This window comes from Pleurodeles waltl, chromosome 4_1 (genome assembly GCF_031143425.1).
Source record: "Pleurodeles waltl isolate 20211129_DDA chromosome 4_1, aPleWal1.hap1.20221129, whole genome shotgun sequence".
Lineage (NCBI taxonomy): Eukaryota > Metazoa > Chordata > Amphibia > Caudata > Salamandridae > Pleurodeles > Pleurodeles waltl.
The window spans coordinates 736,357,752-736,377,646 of NC_090442.1; the positions used below are offsets into that span (position 1 = coordinate 736,357,752).

The 19,895-nt window shown below is 43.2% G+C and overlaps 1 protein-coding gene across 1 annotated transcript in view; it reads left to right on the forward strand.

The window, feature by feature from the left end:
• The window catches only part of LOC138288102 (uncharacterized), a 270,866-nt gene that overhangs the window by 48,358 nt on the left and 202,613 nt on the right, over positions 1-19,895 (forward strand). The window contains exons 2-3 of the mRNA XM_069229334.1: positions 7,674-7,829; positions 8,601-8,731. Coding sequence (XP_069085435.1) covers positions 7,674-7,829; positions 8,601-8,731 — 287 coding nt within the window. The remainder of the gene's footprint in view (positions 1-7,673; positions 7,830-8,600; positions 8,732-19,895) is intronic.

The window sequence follows — 19,895 nt, forward strand, 5'->3', positions numbered from 1 at the left end:
CACTCAAAGAATTGATGTGAAAAAAGTAAACAAATGCACAATACGTATTTTAACTAATGCCACCCTGTCAGGTCATGGATATCTTCCCTCACCATCCCAATATGGCCTGAGACTTACCAAGCATGGCAGGGTAATTTAAATCATACAGATCGCATAACTTTCCAAACACCTTTATACCCAGATACCTGACAAATTCTTGCTGATAGACCACCTGAAGATCCAAGGGAAGGGAAGAAACGTCGGGGTTTAAAAACCAGTACCTCAATGTTAGAGATGTTTACATGATATCCTGAAAAATTTGGAAAAAATGTTGAACAATTCTTGCAACACCTCCCCTCTTAGAAGCAAGACATATCACTAGGTCAATCCCACTTAAAGTTTCGAAATGCTAGGGGCTGCCGCTTTAACTCTCACTTTGACGAATGCGGCAAGCAAGGGGCTCAATGAAAAGAACAAAAAGTGTTGGAGACCGGGGGCAACCCTGTATAGTGCCACTGTAGATCTGGAAAAGATCCAAAACCTTAACATTAAAAGATATATTGATATAGATGCTTCCTGATATAATGCCACAATTGACCTTGTGAGCTGGGATGGGAACCCCATAACTTCCATTACCAGAAAACAGTGATCCTAGTTCACAAGAACTAAAGCCTTCTCTGTGTCAGTAAATGAAACCACCTCAGTGGTTTAAATAAGGTTGAACTATTCAATTGCTTCTGTCGGATAGCGTGTATTGTAGTAAAGTTGATGGCCAGGACTAACCCTGGATGGATTTTTCCCAGTTAGAAAAGGTATAACTTCTGCCAGCCTTGCTGCTAAAACTTTCATCAGAATTTTAAAATCTGAGTTCAGCATCATAATTGGTTAGAACAAATGTATGTCCTCTGGGTCTTTATCCTTCTTGGGAAAGCATGTACTCAAGCATTTTCAAAAGGAGGGTGGGATAGAACCACCAGTTGGTATACTAATAAATAAGGCAGTCAATGGACCTTTCACCTGTAAGATCGAGGCCTGATACCGCTATGCATGGAGCCTATCTTTAACTTGGTGCTGTCCTTCTAGACAAGGATCTAACAGTTCCCTGCGCTTCTAATAATGAAATAGGCCGAACAGGGCTTAGAGCCATATCACACGACATCTCTGAAAAGGAGATACCGTCCAAAAAGCCGAGCATATCTCTCCTCTCCGATTGTGTACCAGCTACATATATAGCTGCAAAATGATGATAGAATACACTCTCAATTAGCAGGGCTTCCCTCACCAAGAAACCTATTAGTGGATCCTGAATTTGTAGGCTAACCACTTCCCTTTCATTTCTCCTTCCTCATATAATTACATAAAAAATGTGCTTCTTCAAAAGAAACCACTAGTTGGAATTCTGAAGACAGTTCCTGTTTGCTAACTTATTGAGGAAGGTGTGAACTGCAGTAATGTCTCCCCCCCCCCCCCCACTCCCCCCATGGTGACTTTAAAAGCTTCCCAGATAATATCCAATGAGGAAGCAAGCTGATTTTCCTAAAAAAAAAAAAAACGGATCCCCTTGCCCTCATTTGTGCAAGGAAGGGTTCATCTGCAAGTAATGCAAATTTCAGCCACCACCCATCTTCCTGACTGATCTGTCATCACCAGATCCAATTGGACCTTAAAGCTCTTAATGACTAATACCGCAACCTATCTATACGACTGAGGCTGTAGAGTAAAACAGCAAACGAAGAGTAGACAAATTAACTGAAGTAATTTTACATTTACTAATATGCAAACCATTAACATTCACAGATAGTATCCTATGGTCCACCCCTACAAACCCGCTTGGCATAGCAATGCCTGGAATTCAAAGCACCACAGCGACAACAAATGCCTGCCATACCACCAGTTTCCACTCCCCACTCAGATTAACACTTCCTTGCAAGAATCCTTCTCCCCCATAAGCTTACTCTACCCAATCCCCCTTCAAGGTTTTCAAACCACCCTAAACCCCTTCACCCGCACCCCTGTGCCAGTCAAACATTCCAACCAATATCCTCACTCCAAACCCATTCCCCAACCAAACAACTCCCTTTTCCCTCATTGTGATCTTGTCGCCCTACCACAAGCTCACCTTCTCCCATTCGTTGTTTCTTGTACCTTACTTGAGACCCTAGTGGTTGAGCCAACCAACCCCTCCCCACCGACAAACACTCACAAACCTGAAGGCAGAAAATATATAAGACACACAATCAGTAAATCAATAGTTCATCATTTTTCCTTAAGAGGTATGTTATGCAATTAATTCTTAGCTGCCTGAACACCAGTTAAACACTTTAAATTCTCCTGCAACCAAAGTTCTAAGTCTAGCCGACTGTAACATTTTTGCTTGGCTGCATGGATTAATGATATCTTTTGCCGAAACGCCATATATCATTTTGAAGTCTTGCATGACATATCAGGAAATACCTTTCTAACCCATCCCTCCCTGATTTCAATACCTCTGTTTGATAGCACAATTCAACACTCTTGCACCCTATAAATCCTCAAAATTAACATGCATGTTATGGGGTCCTGACACATCCGGTTATTCTTGAAATGGTTATGTGACCAAAGTATGCAGTTCCAGGCCAGTGTCGAGCCTTGGAGAAGAAAAAGGAAGGGAGAGTAAAAGAAACGGGTTGGACCAGTACCCTAACCGTGGAACAGAAAACTGTTCCTTCAGGAAGAAAAGCCCTCACACATCTTGATGGGTGTCATACTTCATCATAGGGCCTGGTCGTTGTTGAGCCAGCGCTGAAATGCTTGACGGGCACCCACAAGGGGGCTCTTTGGCAGAGATCTTTATTCCAAAGTCGTGTGTGTGTGTGTGTGTGTCCTATAGTGTAGATAGGTGTGTCTTTGTGATGAAGTGCAGGAAAGTGAATGTGTAAAATGGCTTAGTAGTCCTCTAAATGTAATTTTATTCAGAGTCTACTTGTCAGATTTAAAAGCTTGGTGGCTATCAAAAGCTGCAATGATACATGTTAGATATATGGGAAAATAAGGTCAACATATTACTTGCCTCCATTCAGTCATTAATGATCAAGTGGCAATTCTTCAGTACTAATTTTGTCCTAATCTACACAACGGTTGCAATCTTAGAGGTATCCAATCCCCGTTAACCTCTCAGTGGTGTGATGGTACGTACACAAAGGTCATTGTGAAGGACTGGCTGACCTGTAAAAATAAAAACGAAGAAATCACTTTGGCCACCTACTTATCAATGAAGCAATGGCATGGGTGCAATATGTGTCTTAAACGTGCAGCATGCTACTACCTCTTACTTGTGCCTCTAACACAGTGAATTTTGGTGGCTGTCAGGACTAACCTCCTGACTGAGGTGCTTCAGCCCGGGGCTTCCACATCAGAACCCCTTGTGCCCTTTAATGAAGATCTCACTGATGTCCTGCTGCTGACCTGGTCCAAACTCAGCACAAGGGCTTGAGGGACTGCCCAGACTCTGTGTGACCAGGGATGTGGAATCCAGCATCCGTGTGGATCAAGGAGCCAATGGTGTAGCCACTGCACTTCCTACCCCAGCCTCCAAACCTTCTTAGTCTGACACTTCACCACCAGTGACCAGTCGGCGACAGGATTCGCCATCACCTGCCCTGCTTGCACACCATCAAGTCAAACCAGTGGGTTTTGCATAGTCCGAAGGGCTACTCCCTCCCCTACGAGCTTACCACTACATCCATGCCACCATCCTATGTTCGGATGACGGAGGATCACCTGACACTTCTCCGCGAAGAGGTTTAGGCTCTCTTGGCCAAAGGAGCCATAGAGAGTGTCCCTGTGCTACAGGTAGGTCATGGTTGATTTTCCTGCTACTTTCTGGTACCTGGGAAGGGCAAGCACCTCCACCCTATCCTAGACCTGCAGTCCCCCAATCTCTTCCTCAGAAAGGAGAAGTTCAAAACGCTCACTCTGGGTCAGGTCCTTTCTGCCTTGGACCCAGGAGACTGGATGGTAGCGTTAGACTTGCAGGGCTCATATTTCCATATTCCCGTCCTGCCTGCCCACAGATGTTACTTGCAGTTCATGGTAGTTTCACAAGCATTTTCAATTTACTGTGCTCCCCCTTGGCCTTACCAGCGCCACTTAGGTGTACACCAAAGTGATATTGGTGGTCGCAGCTCATCTGCACAGGTTGAGGGTTTCAGTCTTCCCCTACCTTGACGATTGGAGGTTGAAGGCAGACTTGCCCCAGGCTGTCATCTCCCACCTCCAGACTAGGGCAGGCCGCCTGCATTCGCTGGGGTTCACTATAAACTTGCTGAAGCCACACCTGACTCCCTTTCAGATGCTCCCTTTCATCAGAGCTGCTCTGGACACAGTGCAGTTTCGGGCCTATCCTCCCAAGTGGCGAGTCCAGGAAATTTGGGATATGATACTGATGTTTCAGCCTCTATCCTGGATATCTGTGAGAATGACTGAGGCTGATGGGCCTCGTGGTCTCCTGCATCCTGCTGGTCACACATGCCAGATGGCATATGCGGGCTCTGCAGTGGGACCTGAAGTTCCAGTGGGCACGCAGCATCAGGGGAGTCTCTCCGACATAGTCCAGATCTCGAAGGGGACTGCACAAAATCTGCAATGGTGGCTTTCGAACCACGATTGCGTCAGATACAGATATCTCTCCCTTCCCCAACAAGATTTGACAGTATCGACAAATGTGTCACTCCTGGGATGGGGCGGCCACGTGGGAGAGGTGGAGATAAGAGGAGTCTGGTCTCTGGCAAAGTCCGAGCTCCATATCAGTCTTTTGGAGCTCAGAGCTATCCTGCTAGAATTGAAAGTATCCCTTCTCTCTCTCAAAGGGAAAGTAGTGTAGATGTTCACGGACAACACCACAGCCATATGGTACTGCAACAAGCAGGGTGTGGTGGGGTCGTGGACCCTTTGTCAGGAGGCTATGCGCCTCCGGACATGGCTGGGACATGAGGGCATATCCCTGGTACTTCAACATCTGGTGGATTCTCTGAATGCCAGAGCAGACAATCTCAGCCATCAATGCCTGGTCGATCACGAAGGGCGTCTCTATCCGGAGATGGCGCAAGGTCTCTTTCAGCAGTGGGGAGAACCTTTATTAGATCTGTTCACCTCCACAGAGAGTGTGCAACAGTAGCTGGTTTGCGTGTTGGAGTTTCCAAGGCAGCACTTGCTCTGCAGCGCTTTTCGTCTCAAGCGGAACTCAGGCCTCCTTTAAGTCTTCCCGCCAATACAGCTTCTGCCCAGCATTATCAAGAACTGCCAGATCCAAGTCGTTCTTGTGACTCTGGACTGGTCATGAAGAGTATGGCATCCCGAGTTCTTGAACATGGCCATTGATCCTCTAGCAACACAAAAGGATGATGGATGGAGTGTTGAAACCTTTCAAACACTCCCCCCCCGTCACATATCTGGGTTTAATCCATGCTCACCATGCCACCCTGGTTTGGATCCAGCCATATGCAAATCAGTCTTGACCCTGTCCCCATGGGAACAGTCCAGCCCGAACTGCCAGGCCAGGTCCTCCCTGGAACGGAAACAAGCATCCTGGGTCCAGTTTCAGGGTATAACCCTTCATTGATCCTCTAGTCAGACTGCCCCTTGGGGTGATCTCCTTTCGCAGCAGCGGAGGACAGTTCTCCACCCGAACCTGTCCAGTCTGCACCTTGTGTGGTGACTGAGCTGTGGTAGTTGACCGCTTTTGACCTTCCGCCCGAAGTCTGTAACGTTCTCTTGGCAGCCAGGCATCCCTCCACCAAAATGTTATACGCCTGTCGATGGAACAAATTTGTGGCATGGTGTACAGACAAGTCTGTTGATTCCACCCCCCCCAAACCCTCTTTCTGAGGTTATTTTGTTTGTTCTTTCTCAGACCCAGCAGGCCTCTGATCTAGGCACCCTCGAGTGTTATTCGTCTGCCATCTTGGCTTTCTTCCGTTTGCCTGACCCACTCTCCTTGTTTAAGTTTAACCATTGTTGGAAAATTTCTTAAGGGTCCTGCCCATCTGTTTCCTCCTCCTCCTCCGTTCATAATGCCCCAATGGAATTTGAACTTAGTACTTACTTTTCTGATGTGTGCTCCTTTTGAGACACTTCACAACTGCCCACTTCGCCTGCTTACTTTGAAAACAGTCTTCCTTGTAGCTATCACCTCAGCCCGCAGAGTGCGTGAGCTGCAGAATTTTTCCTCTAAGCCACCTTTCATCTCCATCCATCCTGACAAGGTGGTGCTTTGTACCAGAGCGTCCTTTCTACCTAAAGTAGTTGCGTCCTTTCGTGTAGGCGAGTCCATCACCCTGCCTACTTTTTGAGCACCCCTACACCCTTCCAAGGAAGAGGGGAGAGACCCCACTGCCTGGATCCGAAAAGCACATTGGCGTTCTATCTTTGTTGTACCAAAGAGTTCCGAGTGGATGATCAACTCTTGTGGGTTATGTTGGTGTGAAGAAATGTTGGTCTGTGCAGAAGAGAACCATCTCTAGATGGGTTGTTTTCTTCTGCATTAAATGTTGCTAATCATTGGCCAAAAAGCAACCCATGGAGGGCTTGCACCCTTACTCTGCTAAACCAACAGCTGCAGCCACTGTTAGCACGTGGAGTTCCAGTCCTGGACATCTGCCAGGCAGCAACGTGGGCGTCCTTGCACATGTTTACCAAACACTACTGCCTGGACAGTCAGGTCAGAAGGGATGGGTACTTTGCCCGTTTGGTCCTGCAGGACGTCCTGGTATGATCTTGGTTTGCAAACCCACTTCCAGGTATTGCTTGGTTATATATTCTAAGGTACGTAATCTGCAACTAGTAAGTCTCTATCAGATGAACAAATTACTTACCTTCGGTAATCAATTATCTGGCAGAGACATTCTAGTTGCAGATTCCTTACCGACCCACCCATCCTCCCTGCTCTGCGAATTGATTTCTAGGGACAGGGACTTTCCTTTTAGGGCCCTATTTCTGGTGCACCAGGGTCAGTGTCCTTAATGGCAGTGCGCTTCTTGCGTGGAAAGTTGTGAAAAGATACGGACGTCAGCGTGCCCGGGTGGCACCTATATATGACCTGTGACAATATATCCGGTGACCACGACGCCAAGGGAGGACGCAGATTCAACCAATGCCACCTGATGACGCGCAGGGGTACTGCTCGAAGAAAAATATCCAGACTGACGCCTGGGGGAAACTCTAAGGTAAGGAATCTGCAACTAGAATGTGTCTCTACCAGATAATTTGTTACCAGAGGTAAGTAACTTGTTCAACGCTACTCTGCTCACTCAATCCTCTCCCAGGCTAGTTAGGTCTTTGTTGTATTGATTTGATCTTAAGTTTATTTCCATGAAAGGTCTTGGCACTATTGTGCTAATGACTTTGAATAGTACTTTTTTGCTCTGTGAATTCGATGTGCTTCTGCTCTTCATCCACCAAACTAACTGATGTGGTGTTCAGTAATTTTTCTAAGGGGTTTGGGAAAGTAGCTGACTTAATCAGTGGTTTACAGCTCAGTTTAGTAATTGCCATTTTTCTTCTCATGTCTGTCTTATTTGGGAGATGCACAGGTGGGAGGGGTGTGTGGCTAGCCATTGAGGTCTTGTAAATTGCCACCACACTTACATTGTGGCCTGTAAACTCGCTAAAATAATTGGGGAAATTAAAAAAAAAAAAAATAATTGTCTTCTATGCAGATTTTCCAAGAGAATTTGAAGCACGGATGGAAGGCCCTTATCACCGCAGGGGATCCCTTTGTGACCGGCACTGTATCATCAACCATCCTGTGGACCTAGTGGATACTCATTCCGGATCTCACCAACACAGCCTTCTGACGCCCAGGATATTGCCAGGTCAGTATAAATTGTTCAGACATTCGTCCTTGTGTCCAATCAACCAAGTTCCTAGTTTGTGTTTTGAGGCGTTCACCTATGAAAACACAAACCTCCATTGTTGCAGCACATTAACTCTTCCTGTGGCTTGCTTCTGGATACCATTCATTACAATGTGGGATATCACTATTTGAATACCATATCTGAAGGTGCTGACAGTTTGGGTGTAGTAGGGATCACCACCTTGACCTAATTCCACAGTCCCTTGGTGGAAGGTGTGGAGTGCTGTAAGCAACTAGATTGCGATTGTGAACAAATGGAAAAGAGAAACCTATAGCGTTCTGTATTGTACTGTACTGTACATCTCTGCTATGGAATGAAATAAGATGGGGCAATTTCGGGCATATTAAGATTTGTGGAGACAGCTGTACGTGCCGTTGTCTAGATGAAACCCGCAGGAAGGCCCATGCAAAGGAATTGGGGGAGGTTAATTCATGATGCATGTTAACAATTCAGAAAATCTTTATTTTCCCAGTGCCTCCTCCCATTAGGGGTGTATTGCATGAGCTACTGGGCCTTCTGCATGGGCCAGGTTCTTTTCTTGAGGTTATGGGTGACGGGTTGCTTTCTGTTGGTCTGTTGTGCTGTCAGGCCACCACTTCATGGCAATGGGGCTGCTGAGTTACTCTGACTACTTTAAATTATTATGGGGGTTTTGTATGTCGTGGTGGAACCTTTTTGCATCATAGTGTCCTTTCACTTTTTTTCTCTAACCTCTCCACCCGCCTGCAGTTACATCGTCCACCCCGTCCCATTGTGCTCACCACTTGAATGATGTCCAGGGCTGTGAAGGCTGCCTCACCAAAACCACTATCACGGCTGAGAACGAGGTGGAGGCTCTGAAGCTCTCCAACAACTACAAGGTCCAGTTGTTCCCCATTGTTTTTCATTTGAACACCACATGTGTACTGTTTGGGAATGCTATTTATTGGTTCAAGTTTGCTGAACTAATACTTGCTTCTTAAGTCTTAACTGGCTTTGCTCTGTGCTGCAGCAGAGAAATTGTAGGTCATTTATCCAGTGAAAAATCTATGCAATGTTTATTGCTCCATGTGCTGCAAATTCAGATTTTCCACAGCAGGGGTGAGTAGAAAATCATGATTTAATTAAAGCCACGGAGGCCAATATTATGTATACCTCTTTATTGTCACTCAGACAGTGGCAAATAGAACATTATATTTAGAACTTAGAATAGGAATCTCAGCAACATTCCAATCAAGTATGTAATTTTGAACCAGGCAGCCATCGTCCTTCTTCATTTTTGCTGCGAATAAACAAACGGTCCCCTTTTCCGAAATAAACAAGTTTCAGTGGCAGAATAAGTCCCAAGCTTCTCAGATCTTAATTATTTCCTGGAATCATTACTTCTGAAAAACGCAAATTAGAGTGGGCACCACCATCAAGGTTTGATAATGTTAGCCCTGTGTCTTTAATAAAATCATGATTTTCTACCCACTCCTGCTGTGGAAAATCTGAATTTTATGGCAAGGCACTGAGGCCAATATTATGCATGTTTAAAGCTTTGTCATATTATTCCTCACAGCATGTTCCACTAGTTTAAACATTCTTAAACAAAATCTGTTGTCCAATCTGCTGCAGCCAGGATACTTCCTAACCTCCTCCTGTGAACAGTCTTTAGATGCCATAGCACTTCTTGCCGAATGTGCTCCAAATTTAGAAACCTCAATCCTAACCTCTTTATTGACCTCCTTAACCCACCTGCCCAGAGTTGGACTAGAAGCTTTGGCTTATGAGCATGCCTGAAAGAAATCAATAGTTCTGCTTGACCCCTTAAACTTGCAGTTTTGTCATATTCCAGAAAACATCTTACTGCACACAATTTCCTGTTTCTCTCCAAAATTGGATAACAATTGTCCTAGACAGAGTCTTAGTTCATTTCCTAATATTAAAACACACCACTTCTGGCAGATAACTCCGTGATGAAACTTCTAACGCCCTAATGTAGGAAACGCTCCTAAAAGTAATCAAACAAAGAGGCATTGCTAATTTAAATGATAAATTCTTTAAATCCAAGAATTAATTCACACTCCAATCAGCCAACTCCCCTTAACACCAAATCCACAGCCAAAAAGGAAGAATACTTTGGTCCTGTGGGTGTTTTCAAACTCTCACTCCTTATCAAACTTTTCACTACATCATGTTGCCCCACAAGCATATCACCCACCTGGCATAACATCCACCAATTCATGTTGTGCTGAAATTGCTGACCTATTCGGGTTCATGGAACTATAGGCTATCATCCCCCACAAAACACCTCAGCCAAATAATTAACAACACATACTACAGGTGCTGAAATGGGATCCAGATCATGTGTAGGACACCAAGAAACCCATCACTTTCTTGCCTACTTGTATGCCTTAGTCGTTCCTGGAGCCCAGGAATCCTTAAGCTTCGTAGTTAAACGGTAGGCCTGACACCTGCCAAACACTCATGAAATCCGCTATCCCATGAACTGAATCTGGCCTTGCAGCACCAGATCGTGACTCTCCAACAGTATTCACTATCAGATTAGAAGAACATGGCGGAAGCACCGGATCGTCTATTAACAATCACATGACATCTAGAAACCAGACTTATGATGGCCAAAAAGGTGCTACCAGCACCAATTCTGCTCTCTCTTCTCACTTTAAACCCCAACCTCTTAATCAAGGCAAAAGGAGGGAATGCATAACTGCGATTCACTCCCCCTTGTTGCAGGAACACATCTACTGTCTCTGCCTCCAGCTGTAAAACCTGCATGTATGTGCATTCAACCTGCTTGCAAACAAATACACTGTCAACAGACCTCATCTTTTCTCCAATGCCTTGAACACCTCTGTGTTAACATCTAATCGCTGGAATCCCTCAGCCTTCTGCCACCATTTGCCAAGACCCGGTATATGGTGAGTCTGTACCATTATATTTTGGTTTACACAAATATTCCAAAACCTGTCGCTAAATCTGCTAAAGCCTTTCACCGTGGACCTCCTAACTTGTTCACATACCTTACTTCAGAGATATTGTTTATCTTCAACAACACACATCATTTTACCTGGTCCTTGACAACCCTCCTCCTCACAGCAAAGGACCCTGCCAGTAACTCCAGATAACTGATGTGAATTTCCTTCTCTTCAAATTTAAACAAAACTCTCCCCCCCTTCCATCTCACCCCCCTTGTTGTAAGTGAACCATGTACGCTCCCTAACTCAGAAGCCTGGCATCTGACTCTATTACCATCAGGCCTCCAAAAATTATAAAAATTTTACTAGACCTGCAGGTTGAGTAACTTGAATAATGTAATCAACCTAACTGTAATGTACTTGACCCGTAAATTGGTCTCAAATTGCGTGATCCTAGGCAATATTTTAGTTTAGAATCTCCTTTTTCTTCATTATCACAAATGCGTGATCCTTAAAATGTGAGTTTAGCATTTCTGCTGTACCAAAAAACTCTTGTGTTTTCATTGAAATAGACTAAATGCTTGCTGATGTATAATAAGAATCTAGCCCACATATAGGGGGCATATGATTCATGACTTGACTCTTAGTTTACTAATAGCAACAGGGCAGGAGTGTTTCTCAGTTTGTTTAAACACTCACTTTTAATAAATATATTACTGAAGCATGATGTGGCACCACACTGTCATTTACAGACATGTCCTAAAACCATTCCAATAATGTGCAGCTTTATTGATAATACTGTATATTGTATTAATAATAATCTGTGAAAATTGGGTTTCAGAAAACATTTATCATTTGCAAATTACCAAGCAAAGTGTTATATTTTTTTCACCCTTTTAAAACTTTTCATCACACAGATACAAAAATAGTCTTTTACAACTACTGAAATATATTTTGAAATGTTTGCACACACATTTAAATAACTGTTTGTACAGCAGGTCAGAGAGGTCACCTTACAAAATCGTGACACTCTGCAGTCAGAAGGAAAATTAATTGTAAGACAAACTGACTTTTGACCTCTGTCTCTGAACACAGTTAATGTGGCAAGATCACAAGATTTAAGGGATTCTTTATTGCTCCTGCACTTTCTTACTGAACAGAACATCTGTTCTTTGTCAGCTCACCAGAAGGGGCGAGTAGGTCCTAAAAATAGCTTGACCTTCTAAAAATATGACTCACCATAACCAGTGAGGGAGTAGAATTTTTGAGGCCCGATCATGTCCTGGACCTCGCCAAATATTGCTTTTCTATTCCACGCTTACAGATTTCCTAACCAACATTCCAGCTTCAGTTTTGTCTCCACATCCATTTGAAGCTTCTGAGAATACCTCATTTCTTTGTATAGATACCTTGCCTTCAACCTCTACAAAGCACAGTAGTGAAAAGGGGGCTGGAAAACTTGCCCTAAATTGACGCTGACAACAAATGCAACATTCTCGCTATCTGTAAGGAGACCAAATTGAACTATTAACATCCTGTTTATCTCTCTGTGGTAGCCTTAACACATATTCAAACGTCTGAATCTGAAACCCTAAAAACACAATCTCCTGACATGGATCTAAATATGACAGATCTGTTTGCTGCTGAGCTATCTCCTTGCTCTTTGATATGATCAGAATGTTGTCTAAAAGTATCAAACAGACCCCACTCGACCGCAGCAAAGCCTTTATTGGTCTCATCAGCTTTGTAAAGCACCATGGTACTGATGCCATACCAAATGGGAGACTTTTGAACTTCCACATTGTACCTTTCTACTGAAATTTCAGAAAGTCTCTCTGCTCCCGACGTACCTGGTCTGTCAAATAAGCATCCTTTAAATCCAGATGAGTCAGCCAATCCTCTTTCCCTAAAAGGTCCCTCAACAAATGGATACCTTCCATTTTGAAATGATTGTATTTCACCCAGTCGGTAATCTCTACCAAATTTATTATTGGTGTCATTCCCTTATCCTTTTTCTCTACTAAAAACAAATTGCTTACAAAACCTACTGAATCTCAGTGCAACCTTTTCTCAAGATCCCTTTTTGAAAAGCTCCTCCACTTCCTGACTCTCCAGCTTTGTTTGTTCCTTTGTCAACCTTAAAGCCGTCAGCCACTTTACCTGCATCGCTACCCCCATAAAATCTTTATGGTAACCTTGTACTGTTTCCAAAAAACAAGGATCTCCAGTTCTTTCCATCCTTTCAAGAACTGGGTGAGTCTTTCACCAAGCTTTATTGAGGTACACAAAGGGTCTTTTACCGAACATACCTTGTTGTCCTCTTGCCCTTCGGTCTCCCCTAGATCTTCCTCATCCTCTCTTTAAGGGAAAAATCATGGAAATCGATATCATGTGGGTCTATATCCTCGCAAAAATGAATTCCAAATCCTCTGCCGAGAAATCAACTGCGTATTCTTCCAGCCCCTCCAAAAAACTTTCTCATATTCTTTTGAATGGAATTAAAGGTTCCAACATATCTTGTCATTTCCTGTACAAACTCTTCTTCAAAGAGCATACGGTTAGCCTTTTGCCCTGATTTATTTACTCACAAGCTCTGCCAGCTTCAGGTCTATTTTCATAAGGATACTTTTCCTTTGCTCGAAACATAATGCTTCATATGAATTTCCCAACCAATATACAGCCCGCTGTACCTATTATCGCAACTCTTGTACATCAATCGATGTTTCCTGAAAGTATGCCTCCCCACACGTCAGAATTATTTAAGGGCCCAAATACATCTAGCAATCTCGCCTGTCAGCCCTTCAAACCTTTGTCTAAACCTCTCCTAGGGTCACACCCTGACTTGTTCAACAAAGCCATCATTTTGTGATCCAATTAAGAAGTGTAAGCCACTCTGTTGGCTAATGAGGGTCCTGGACACTCTGAACGTAATCTGTTTCTCACCTCTTTAGGCATCTCACGCCTAACCCTACGTACTCTGCCACATGGTTAGCTGGAACCCACTGTGGGGAACAACAGATGTTGCTTAAGTGAGGATCAAACATGTACTTCCCAAGTTGATACTTCACATTTTTTAATTGTCCCTTACTTTCCAAATGCTGTCCCTTCCTATCAATTTCATCACCATCCATGTCCCCCCATATCTGATGAATAAGTAACAGCCACGTCACCACTGCTTGATGACTCGTCACAAGCCACCACTTTGTGACCCCTTTCTTTGGCTTTATAGCCTCTCATTCCAACTCCATTTGAGTTGCCCTTCTTTCTTTCCTGAGGACCATATTTTCCTTCCAATGTTGTGCTTTTATCTTTCTGGCCTAGTAAATATTTCCTTTCCTCCTTCACTGACCAAAACTGCTCGTTCTTGCTAAATATCATTTCTAACATCTCAGTACAGTCATCTAATTTATTTTCCAACTGACAAGCCAAATAAGTGAAAGTCCTATTAACTCTTTCCTGGACCTTGACATCCAAAGTCTTCTCAACTATGATATTTCCTTCCATAGAGACTTCCACTATTTTAATGTACTGTCCTAGATCTGTCCTACTGTATACGACACTGCTCCAGTAATGTTTTCAAATACTGCTGTCTTGATAAACATCAACAACCGGTATCTACCATCTGCACCTCCTCTCAGCTGTCATTGCGATACTGACAGGATAAAACGGCTTAACTTATCCCAAAATATGGCAGCTGACTGACTGGTTACACAGGCTAAGCTTCTCTCAATCTAAAATGACCACCAGCATCATAATGCCTATGGCAGACCCAACAGGATAACCTCTGTTCTGATCAAACTACTTGCAACAAACAAGCTTGAGATGCAGCAACTCGCTAGTATGCCCGCTTAGCCTTTGACTAGAAAGCAGCTGCATGCGCCTCCATTCTTCTGAGCGAGCTGGCATCAATCAAAACTAAACTGAGCATTACCTTGCTCTCTCTTGACACTGTGCACACAGCATCACAACTTTTAAAGTTATTTAAAAGTGTGCTTCCTTTGAACTCCTATAAAACTTCATTTTAAATTTTTCATTGTCCTCATTTGAGCTGTTATTGTCGCAATTACCACATGTGCCCACATACAACCCATTAATCGCATTGTGCGCTTTTAGCGCACCTACCAATTACATCCCGCTCTTCAATGCACTCACCGCAGAAAACTATGGCCAATTCAAATTATATCAATGTTCAGAAAATTGCATTTACTCATACAATTCTCAAACATACTCCCTTAATACTTAATTATAAAACCACACAATCCAAATAAAAATGTAAGTCTGGGTACTTATCTTGTGAGTGAACAGCCTCAAAGAAGGAAGGTTCAGGATTATGTACTGGATTGGAATGCTAAGATTCCTATTGTAAGTTGTAAATGTAATGTTCTAGTTCCTGCTGTCTCAGTGGCAATAAAGAGGTAGGTAATTTTATGCCAAGGCCTCCGTGCCTTGCCATAAAATTAAGCATGTTGAGGAGTCTGTGTGGGTATGAATATAATGCTAACATTATATTGGCAAACAGATTACTAACCCTTGCGTAGGAACTGATAATTAACTTTTACATATATATATATTTTTTTAAATGTAAGGCTTATGGTACTTTTTTTTTTTTTAACCTCAGTATTGAATGTATCTGATTTTTTTCATAAAGTAAAATGTTACTCCTGTTCAAACGTCTTGCTTACTAGCCTTTAAAAAATAGTTTGGTATGTGAACTTGAAGGCGGCGTTCACCTACTCAGTGTACAACAGCATTAAACGTAGCAAAAATATGTTCTTTGGCCTCTGCACTAAAAAATGATGCTGTGAACTCTTATTCTGTATTTAATGTATCGTCATTTCATGTGTCCGCTTAGAATGTGATGCAGTGAAACAGTCAATGGGCTGACACAGTTCTATGTTGGGGATTACAGTTGAAACTCCATCGTGTATACTAAATCCACACCCACTGCCCTGTGCTGAATTAAACCCTCCTGACTCTGATTCCCTAACAAAGCTTAGTGTTATACCGACTTTCCCAAATAGGGATATTACTATTGGATGGGAGTCAAAAGATTATGCTTCACTTTAGAATGTTAAGTCACAATTGTTTATTACTGCATGTTATAAATACATTACAAAAATTGTTATACCTGTCAGCTCTTGTCATGGTTTCCTCTGTGCTTTTGCTTTTGACCTCCTGTTTTTTAATCCTGTGCTGAATTTAGTTTGTACTGGCTTTAGGACTCTGGGCACTCTACCACTGCTGACCAGTGCTAAAGTGCAAGTGCTCCCTGTGCAAATGGTAATGGTGTTTGGTTTCCCCATGATTAACATATTTGATTTACTAGTAAGTCCTTAGCAAAGTGCACTATGTATGTGCCAGGGCCTATAAATCAAATGCTACTGGTGGGCCTGCATCACCGATTGTGCCATCCACGAGTATACCTGTAAACATGTCTCAGACCTGCCTCTACAGTGTCTGTGTGTGCAGTTTTTACTGCCAGTTCGACCTGGCAAGTGCACCCACTCGCTAGGCCCAAACCTTCCCTTTTACTACCAGTAATCACCCCTTAAGTAGGCCCAAGTCAGGGTGCAGTGTATTTAAAAGGTATGACATGTACTGGTGTGCTTTACATGTTCTGATAGTGAAATACTGATAAATTTGTTTCTAACCATTGCAAGGCCTATTTCTCCCATAGGGTAACATGGGGATTGCCTTGAAATGTATTTTAAATGTAATTTCCCATTGGGAACAGATAGAGAGTTGGAGTTTGGGGTCTCTGAGCTCACAATTTAAAAATACATCATTGGGTGAAGTTGGTTTGTAAGTTTGAAAATGCTGCTTTTAGAAAGTGGGCATTTTCTTGCTTACTCATTCTGTACCTCTACCTGTCTGTGGACTACACGTCAGGATGACAGTTGGGGCATTTGTGAATTTGCTCTAAACAGTCACACAAAGGGAGCTGACGTCTGCCCTGCATATCCTGATGGGTCTTCCTGGGCTAGAGTGGTGGGAGGAGCTGGCACTTGCACCTGAATAGGGCTGTGCTTGTTCTTATACAAAGCAGTCTCCAACCCCCTGGGGTGTGTCTGGGGCTGGGACCAGGGCAGGAAAGGCAGGGTCTTGTGCACTACAGACTTTAATTTGAAGTTTGCCTACTTCAAAGGCAGAAATGATATAAGTATTTTACCTCTGAGACCCCAACTTCAGAATATTTTTGGACTAAGGACTATCTGCCAAGAAGAAGGGTTGGATGCTGTAGGAGGGACTGCCACGCCGCCTGTTACTTTGTTGTGCCAACTGCTGCTTGCTGCTCCAGTCCTGGGAGTGAAAGGACTGGGCTTTGCCTTCTAATTCCTGCTTTCAAAGGTTCTCCAAGGGCTTGGACTGAACTTGCCTCCTGTTCGAAGTCTCAGGGACATCAAAGACATCATCTGCCAGCACCTGTGCTCCCTTTCCTCGGACTCGTCCTGACTCTCCAAATGGTGAGAAATCCAGTTCCTGAGCCCTTGAAAGTGAGTTCTGATGTAACCAAGAAGAAACAAAGTACATTGACCCCAGAGCAACTTTGGAACTGGTGCCACTGTCTGACTTTGTGCGCACTGGCACTGGAGCTATGGTCCCTGCTGATGGCCATAACTGCAACCAAAGCTGCAGGCCTGACGCCTCTGCAGTGCCTCTAAAGTCCTGCCACACTGTGGATCCTTAGTGCTGTTTCCCTGATGTCCAGGACACCTAACTCCGCTGCAGTATCTGTGGCCCCATGGTGTGATCGCAACACTGCGAAGTCAACACCTCGTGTCTTGACTTACTGGATCGATAAACCCCCCCCCCACCACCACCACCACCACCAAATCGTAAGGAACCAATGTCTAACCACTGACGCTGCATCACCTCCCCTGCAACTGTAAGTCACCAACGCCTCACCTCCCCTGCCTCACAGTAAGGAACTGACACCTCACTGCCCAGGTCCAGTAATGAACAAATGCTGCACCGGCTCCAGTGATGCATCATCTCCCCGACTGTGCAACGTCTTGGCTTCTTCATTGTTTTCAAAGGTACTATGCCTGGGGTCCGTGTGACTCCATGACTGGTCCACACTTCCTTGCGAGTGACGTCAGACTTTTGGGAACGACTCTGTCAAAGACATAATGGTAACCCTAGTTGGAGCTATGGTGTTTCTAATCATTTTACTGAGATTTAATCTTTAAAAATTCATCTCTTTGCTTGTGTATGTTGGATTTTTTTATTTTGGTTTAGTTTTACTCAGATAAATATTGTCTCTAAGCTGGGGGTGGGGTAGGGGTGGTGGATACTTTACACATTGCCTCTGAGATAAGCCCGATTGCTTGTGCCAAGCTATCAAGGGGGTCAGCAGGGGTTATCTCAGTTGTGAGATTTCCTTACCCTGACTAAAGTGTGGGTCCTTGTTTGGACAGGGTGTAAACCAATGCCAATTAGAGACCCCATTTCTAGCAACTTAACTTTCCCAATAGTGATGAAATGGTTGTACCTAAAACTTAAGATGCTGTTTCAAAAATGTCTTATATACAAAATATTATGCCAGACTCTCGCTGTGTTTTTCTTTCTTCTTTCTCCCTTTTTATTTTCTCTTGCTTGTTTTTTATTTTCCAATACTAGGTCAACTTAAATCTGTTGTTACTACCCTGAATAAGTGGTAGAGTAAACACAGTGAAACACATCTTGGCTGTTGGTTGTATAAAAGACTCGTTTTGATGTGCTTTCAACTTATTGTAATGTAATAACTTTGAGATACATGACAATACTAAACGGGAGATTGGTGATATATTTTTGATAAAAATTATAACCTGCAGTGATAAACAATTGTGACTTTAATATTCTGAAGTAAAGTATGTTCTTTTGACTCCCATTCAATAGTAATTTCCCTATTGGGATGTTACAGTAGAAAGTTAATTGAATGGGCTGAGTTGAATGCCACAGGCTGCAGAAGCACGTTAGCCTTTTAATATTGGTACTACACAAATGAGTAATGTAGCAACTATACAGAACTAACATCCTAGGTGCTTTTTCTGACCTACAGTAACATTTTGTAGGATATAAAAATGCACTAAGGACAGGGGAGTGGAATTGAATAAAATATCTACTTGTGCACGGGACAGGTTGCTCATTAAATCTACTTGTCCTGTGAAAAAGTCCACTTGTCCCCTAGATGCCACGTACTGCAGCAGTAAATTGTGGCCTCATTCATTATAAAATAGCTCTGATAATAGCCTCTCTGATTAGGCCAGGGCCCATACTATACTAGGGTTTAAATTTGAGCATTTTGCCACCTTTCCACAGATCTGCATATTGAGGCAGTAAGGTAGCGTTAAGCAATAGTTCCAGGGCTGGGGTGCGCTCTGGAGTCTGTACAAACCTACTTACTTGCAAGTTTTAGGGGTTTTCACCCGCTCGTTCCTAATCCTTTCACATACTGAGAATGGTTGGAAATGTACTCCTGACGAGGCCAGAAGTAAAACTTCTTCCACGTTTGGGGGGCAAAAAGTGGTTGGAGGTAAAGTGAGCTTGTAAACACTCATCAACTTTTCGCATGGGTGAAATCTACACAAGAATATTTACTGGTGCTAATGTGCAATTCACAAATATTTTCTAGGAGTACATTCTCCTGGCCTACTTCAGTAAATGATAGTGCAGATTTACAGCTTTCATGAATTCACAATTACAAGGGCATATACAATGGGTGCAGTTTTGTGACTTAATTAAAGAACTGGGTCGCTTTTTGTCAATGTTTGTTAAAATGATGAGGGCCTGGCAGCTTCCATGACAATTAAGTTTTACAAAAACCCTGTCCAAACAAGACCTGCATTGACAAAACCAAAAGGCTGACCACCGATGTCTGTTATGATTGTTTATTTTCATGATTCCCGTAATCTTTTTGAAATTGGTTGCACTGATTTTTTTTTTTCCATCATGGATATTGTTTGGACATAATAGCATGCATCAGCACATTTTAGTAGATAATGCTTCAACTAAAATTTCACAGTTTAGCAAAGCGTTTTTTTTCCTAGTTGCATTTTTTGTAAACATTTAATTTGAAAGCAAAGACTCAGTCGTGCTTTCAAGCTTCTGCAGGTATTTGCATCTAATCAGAGCATTCTGGGAGCAT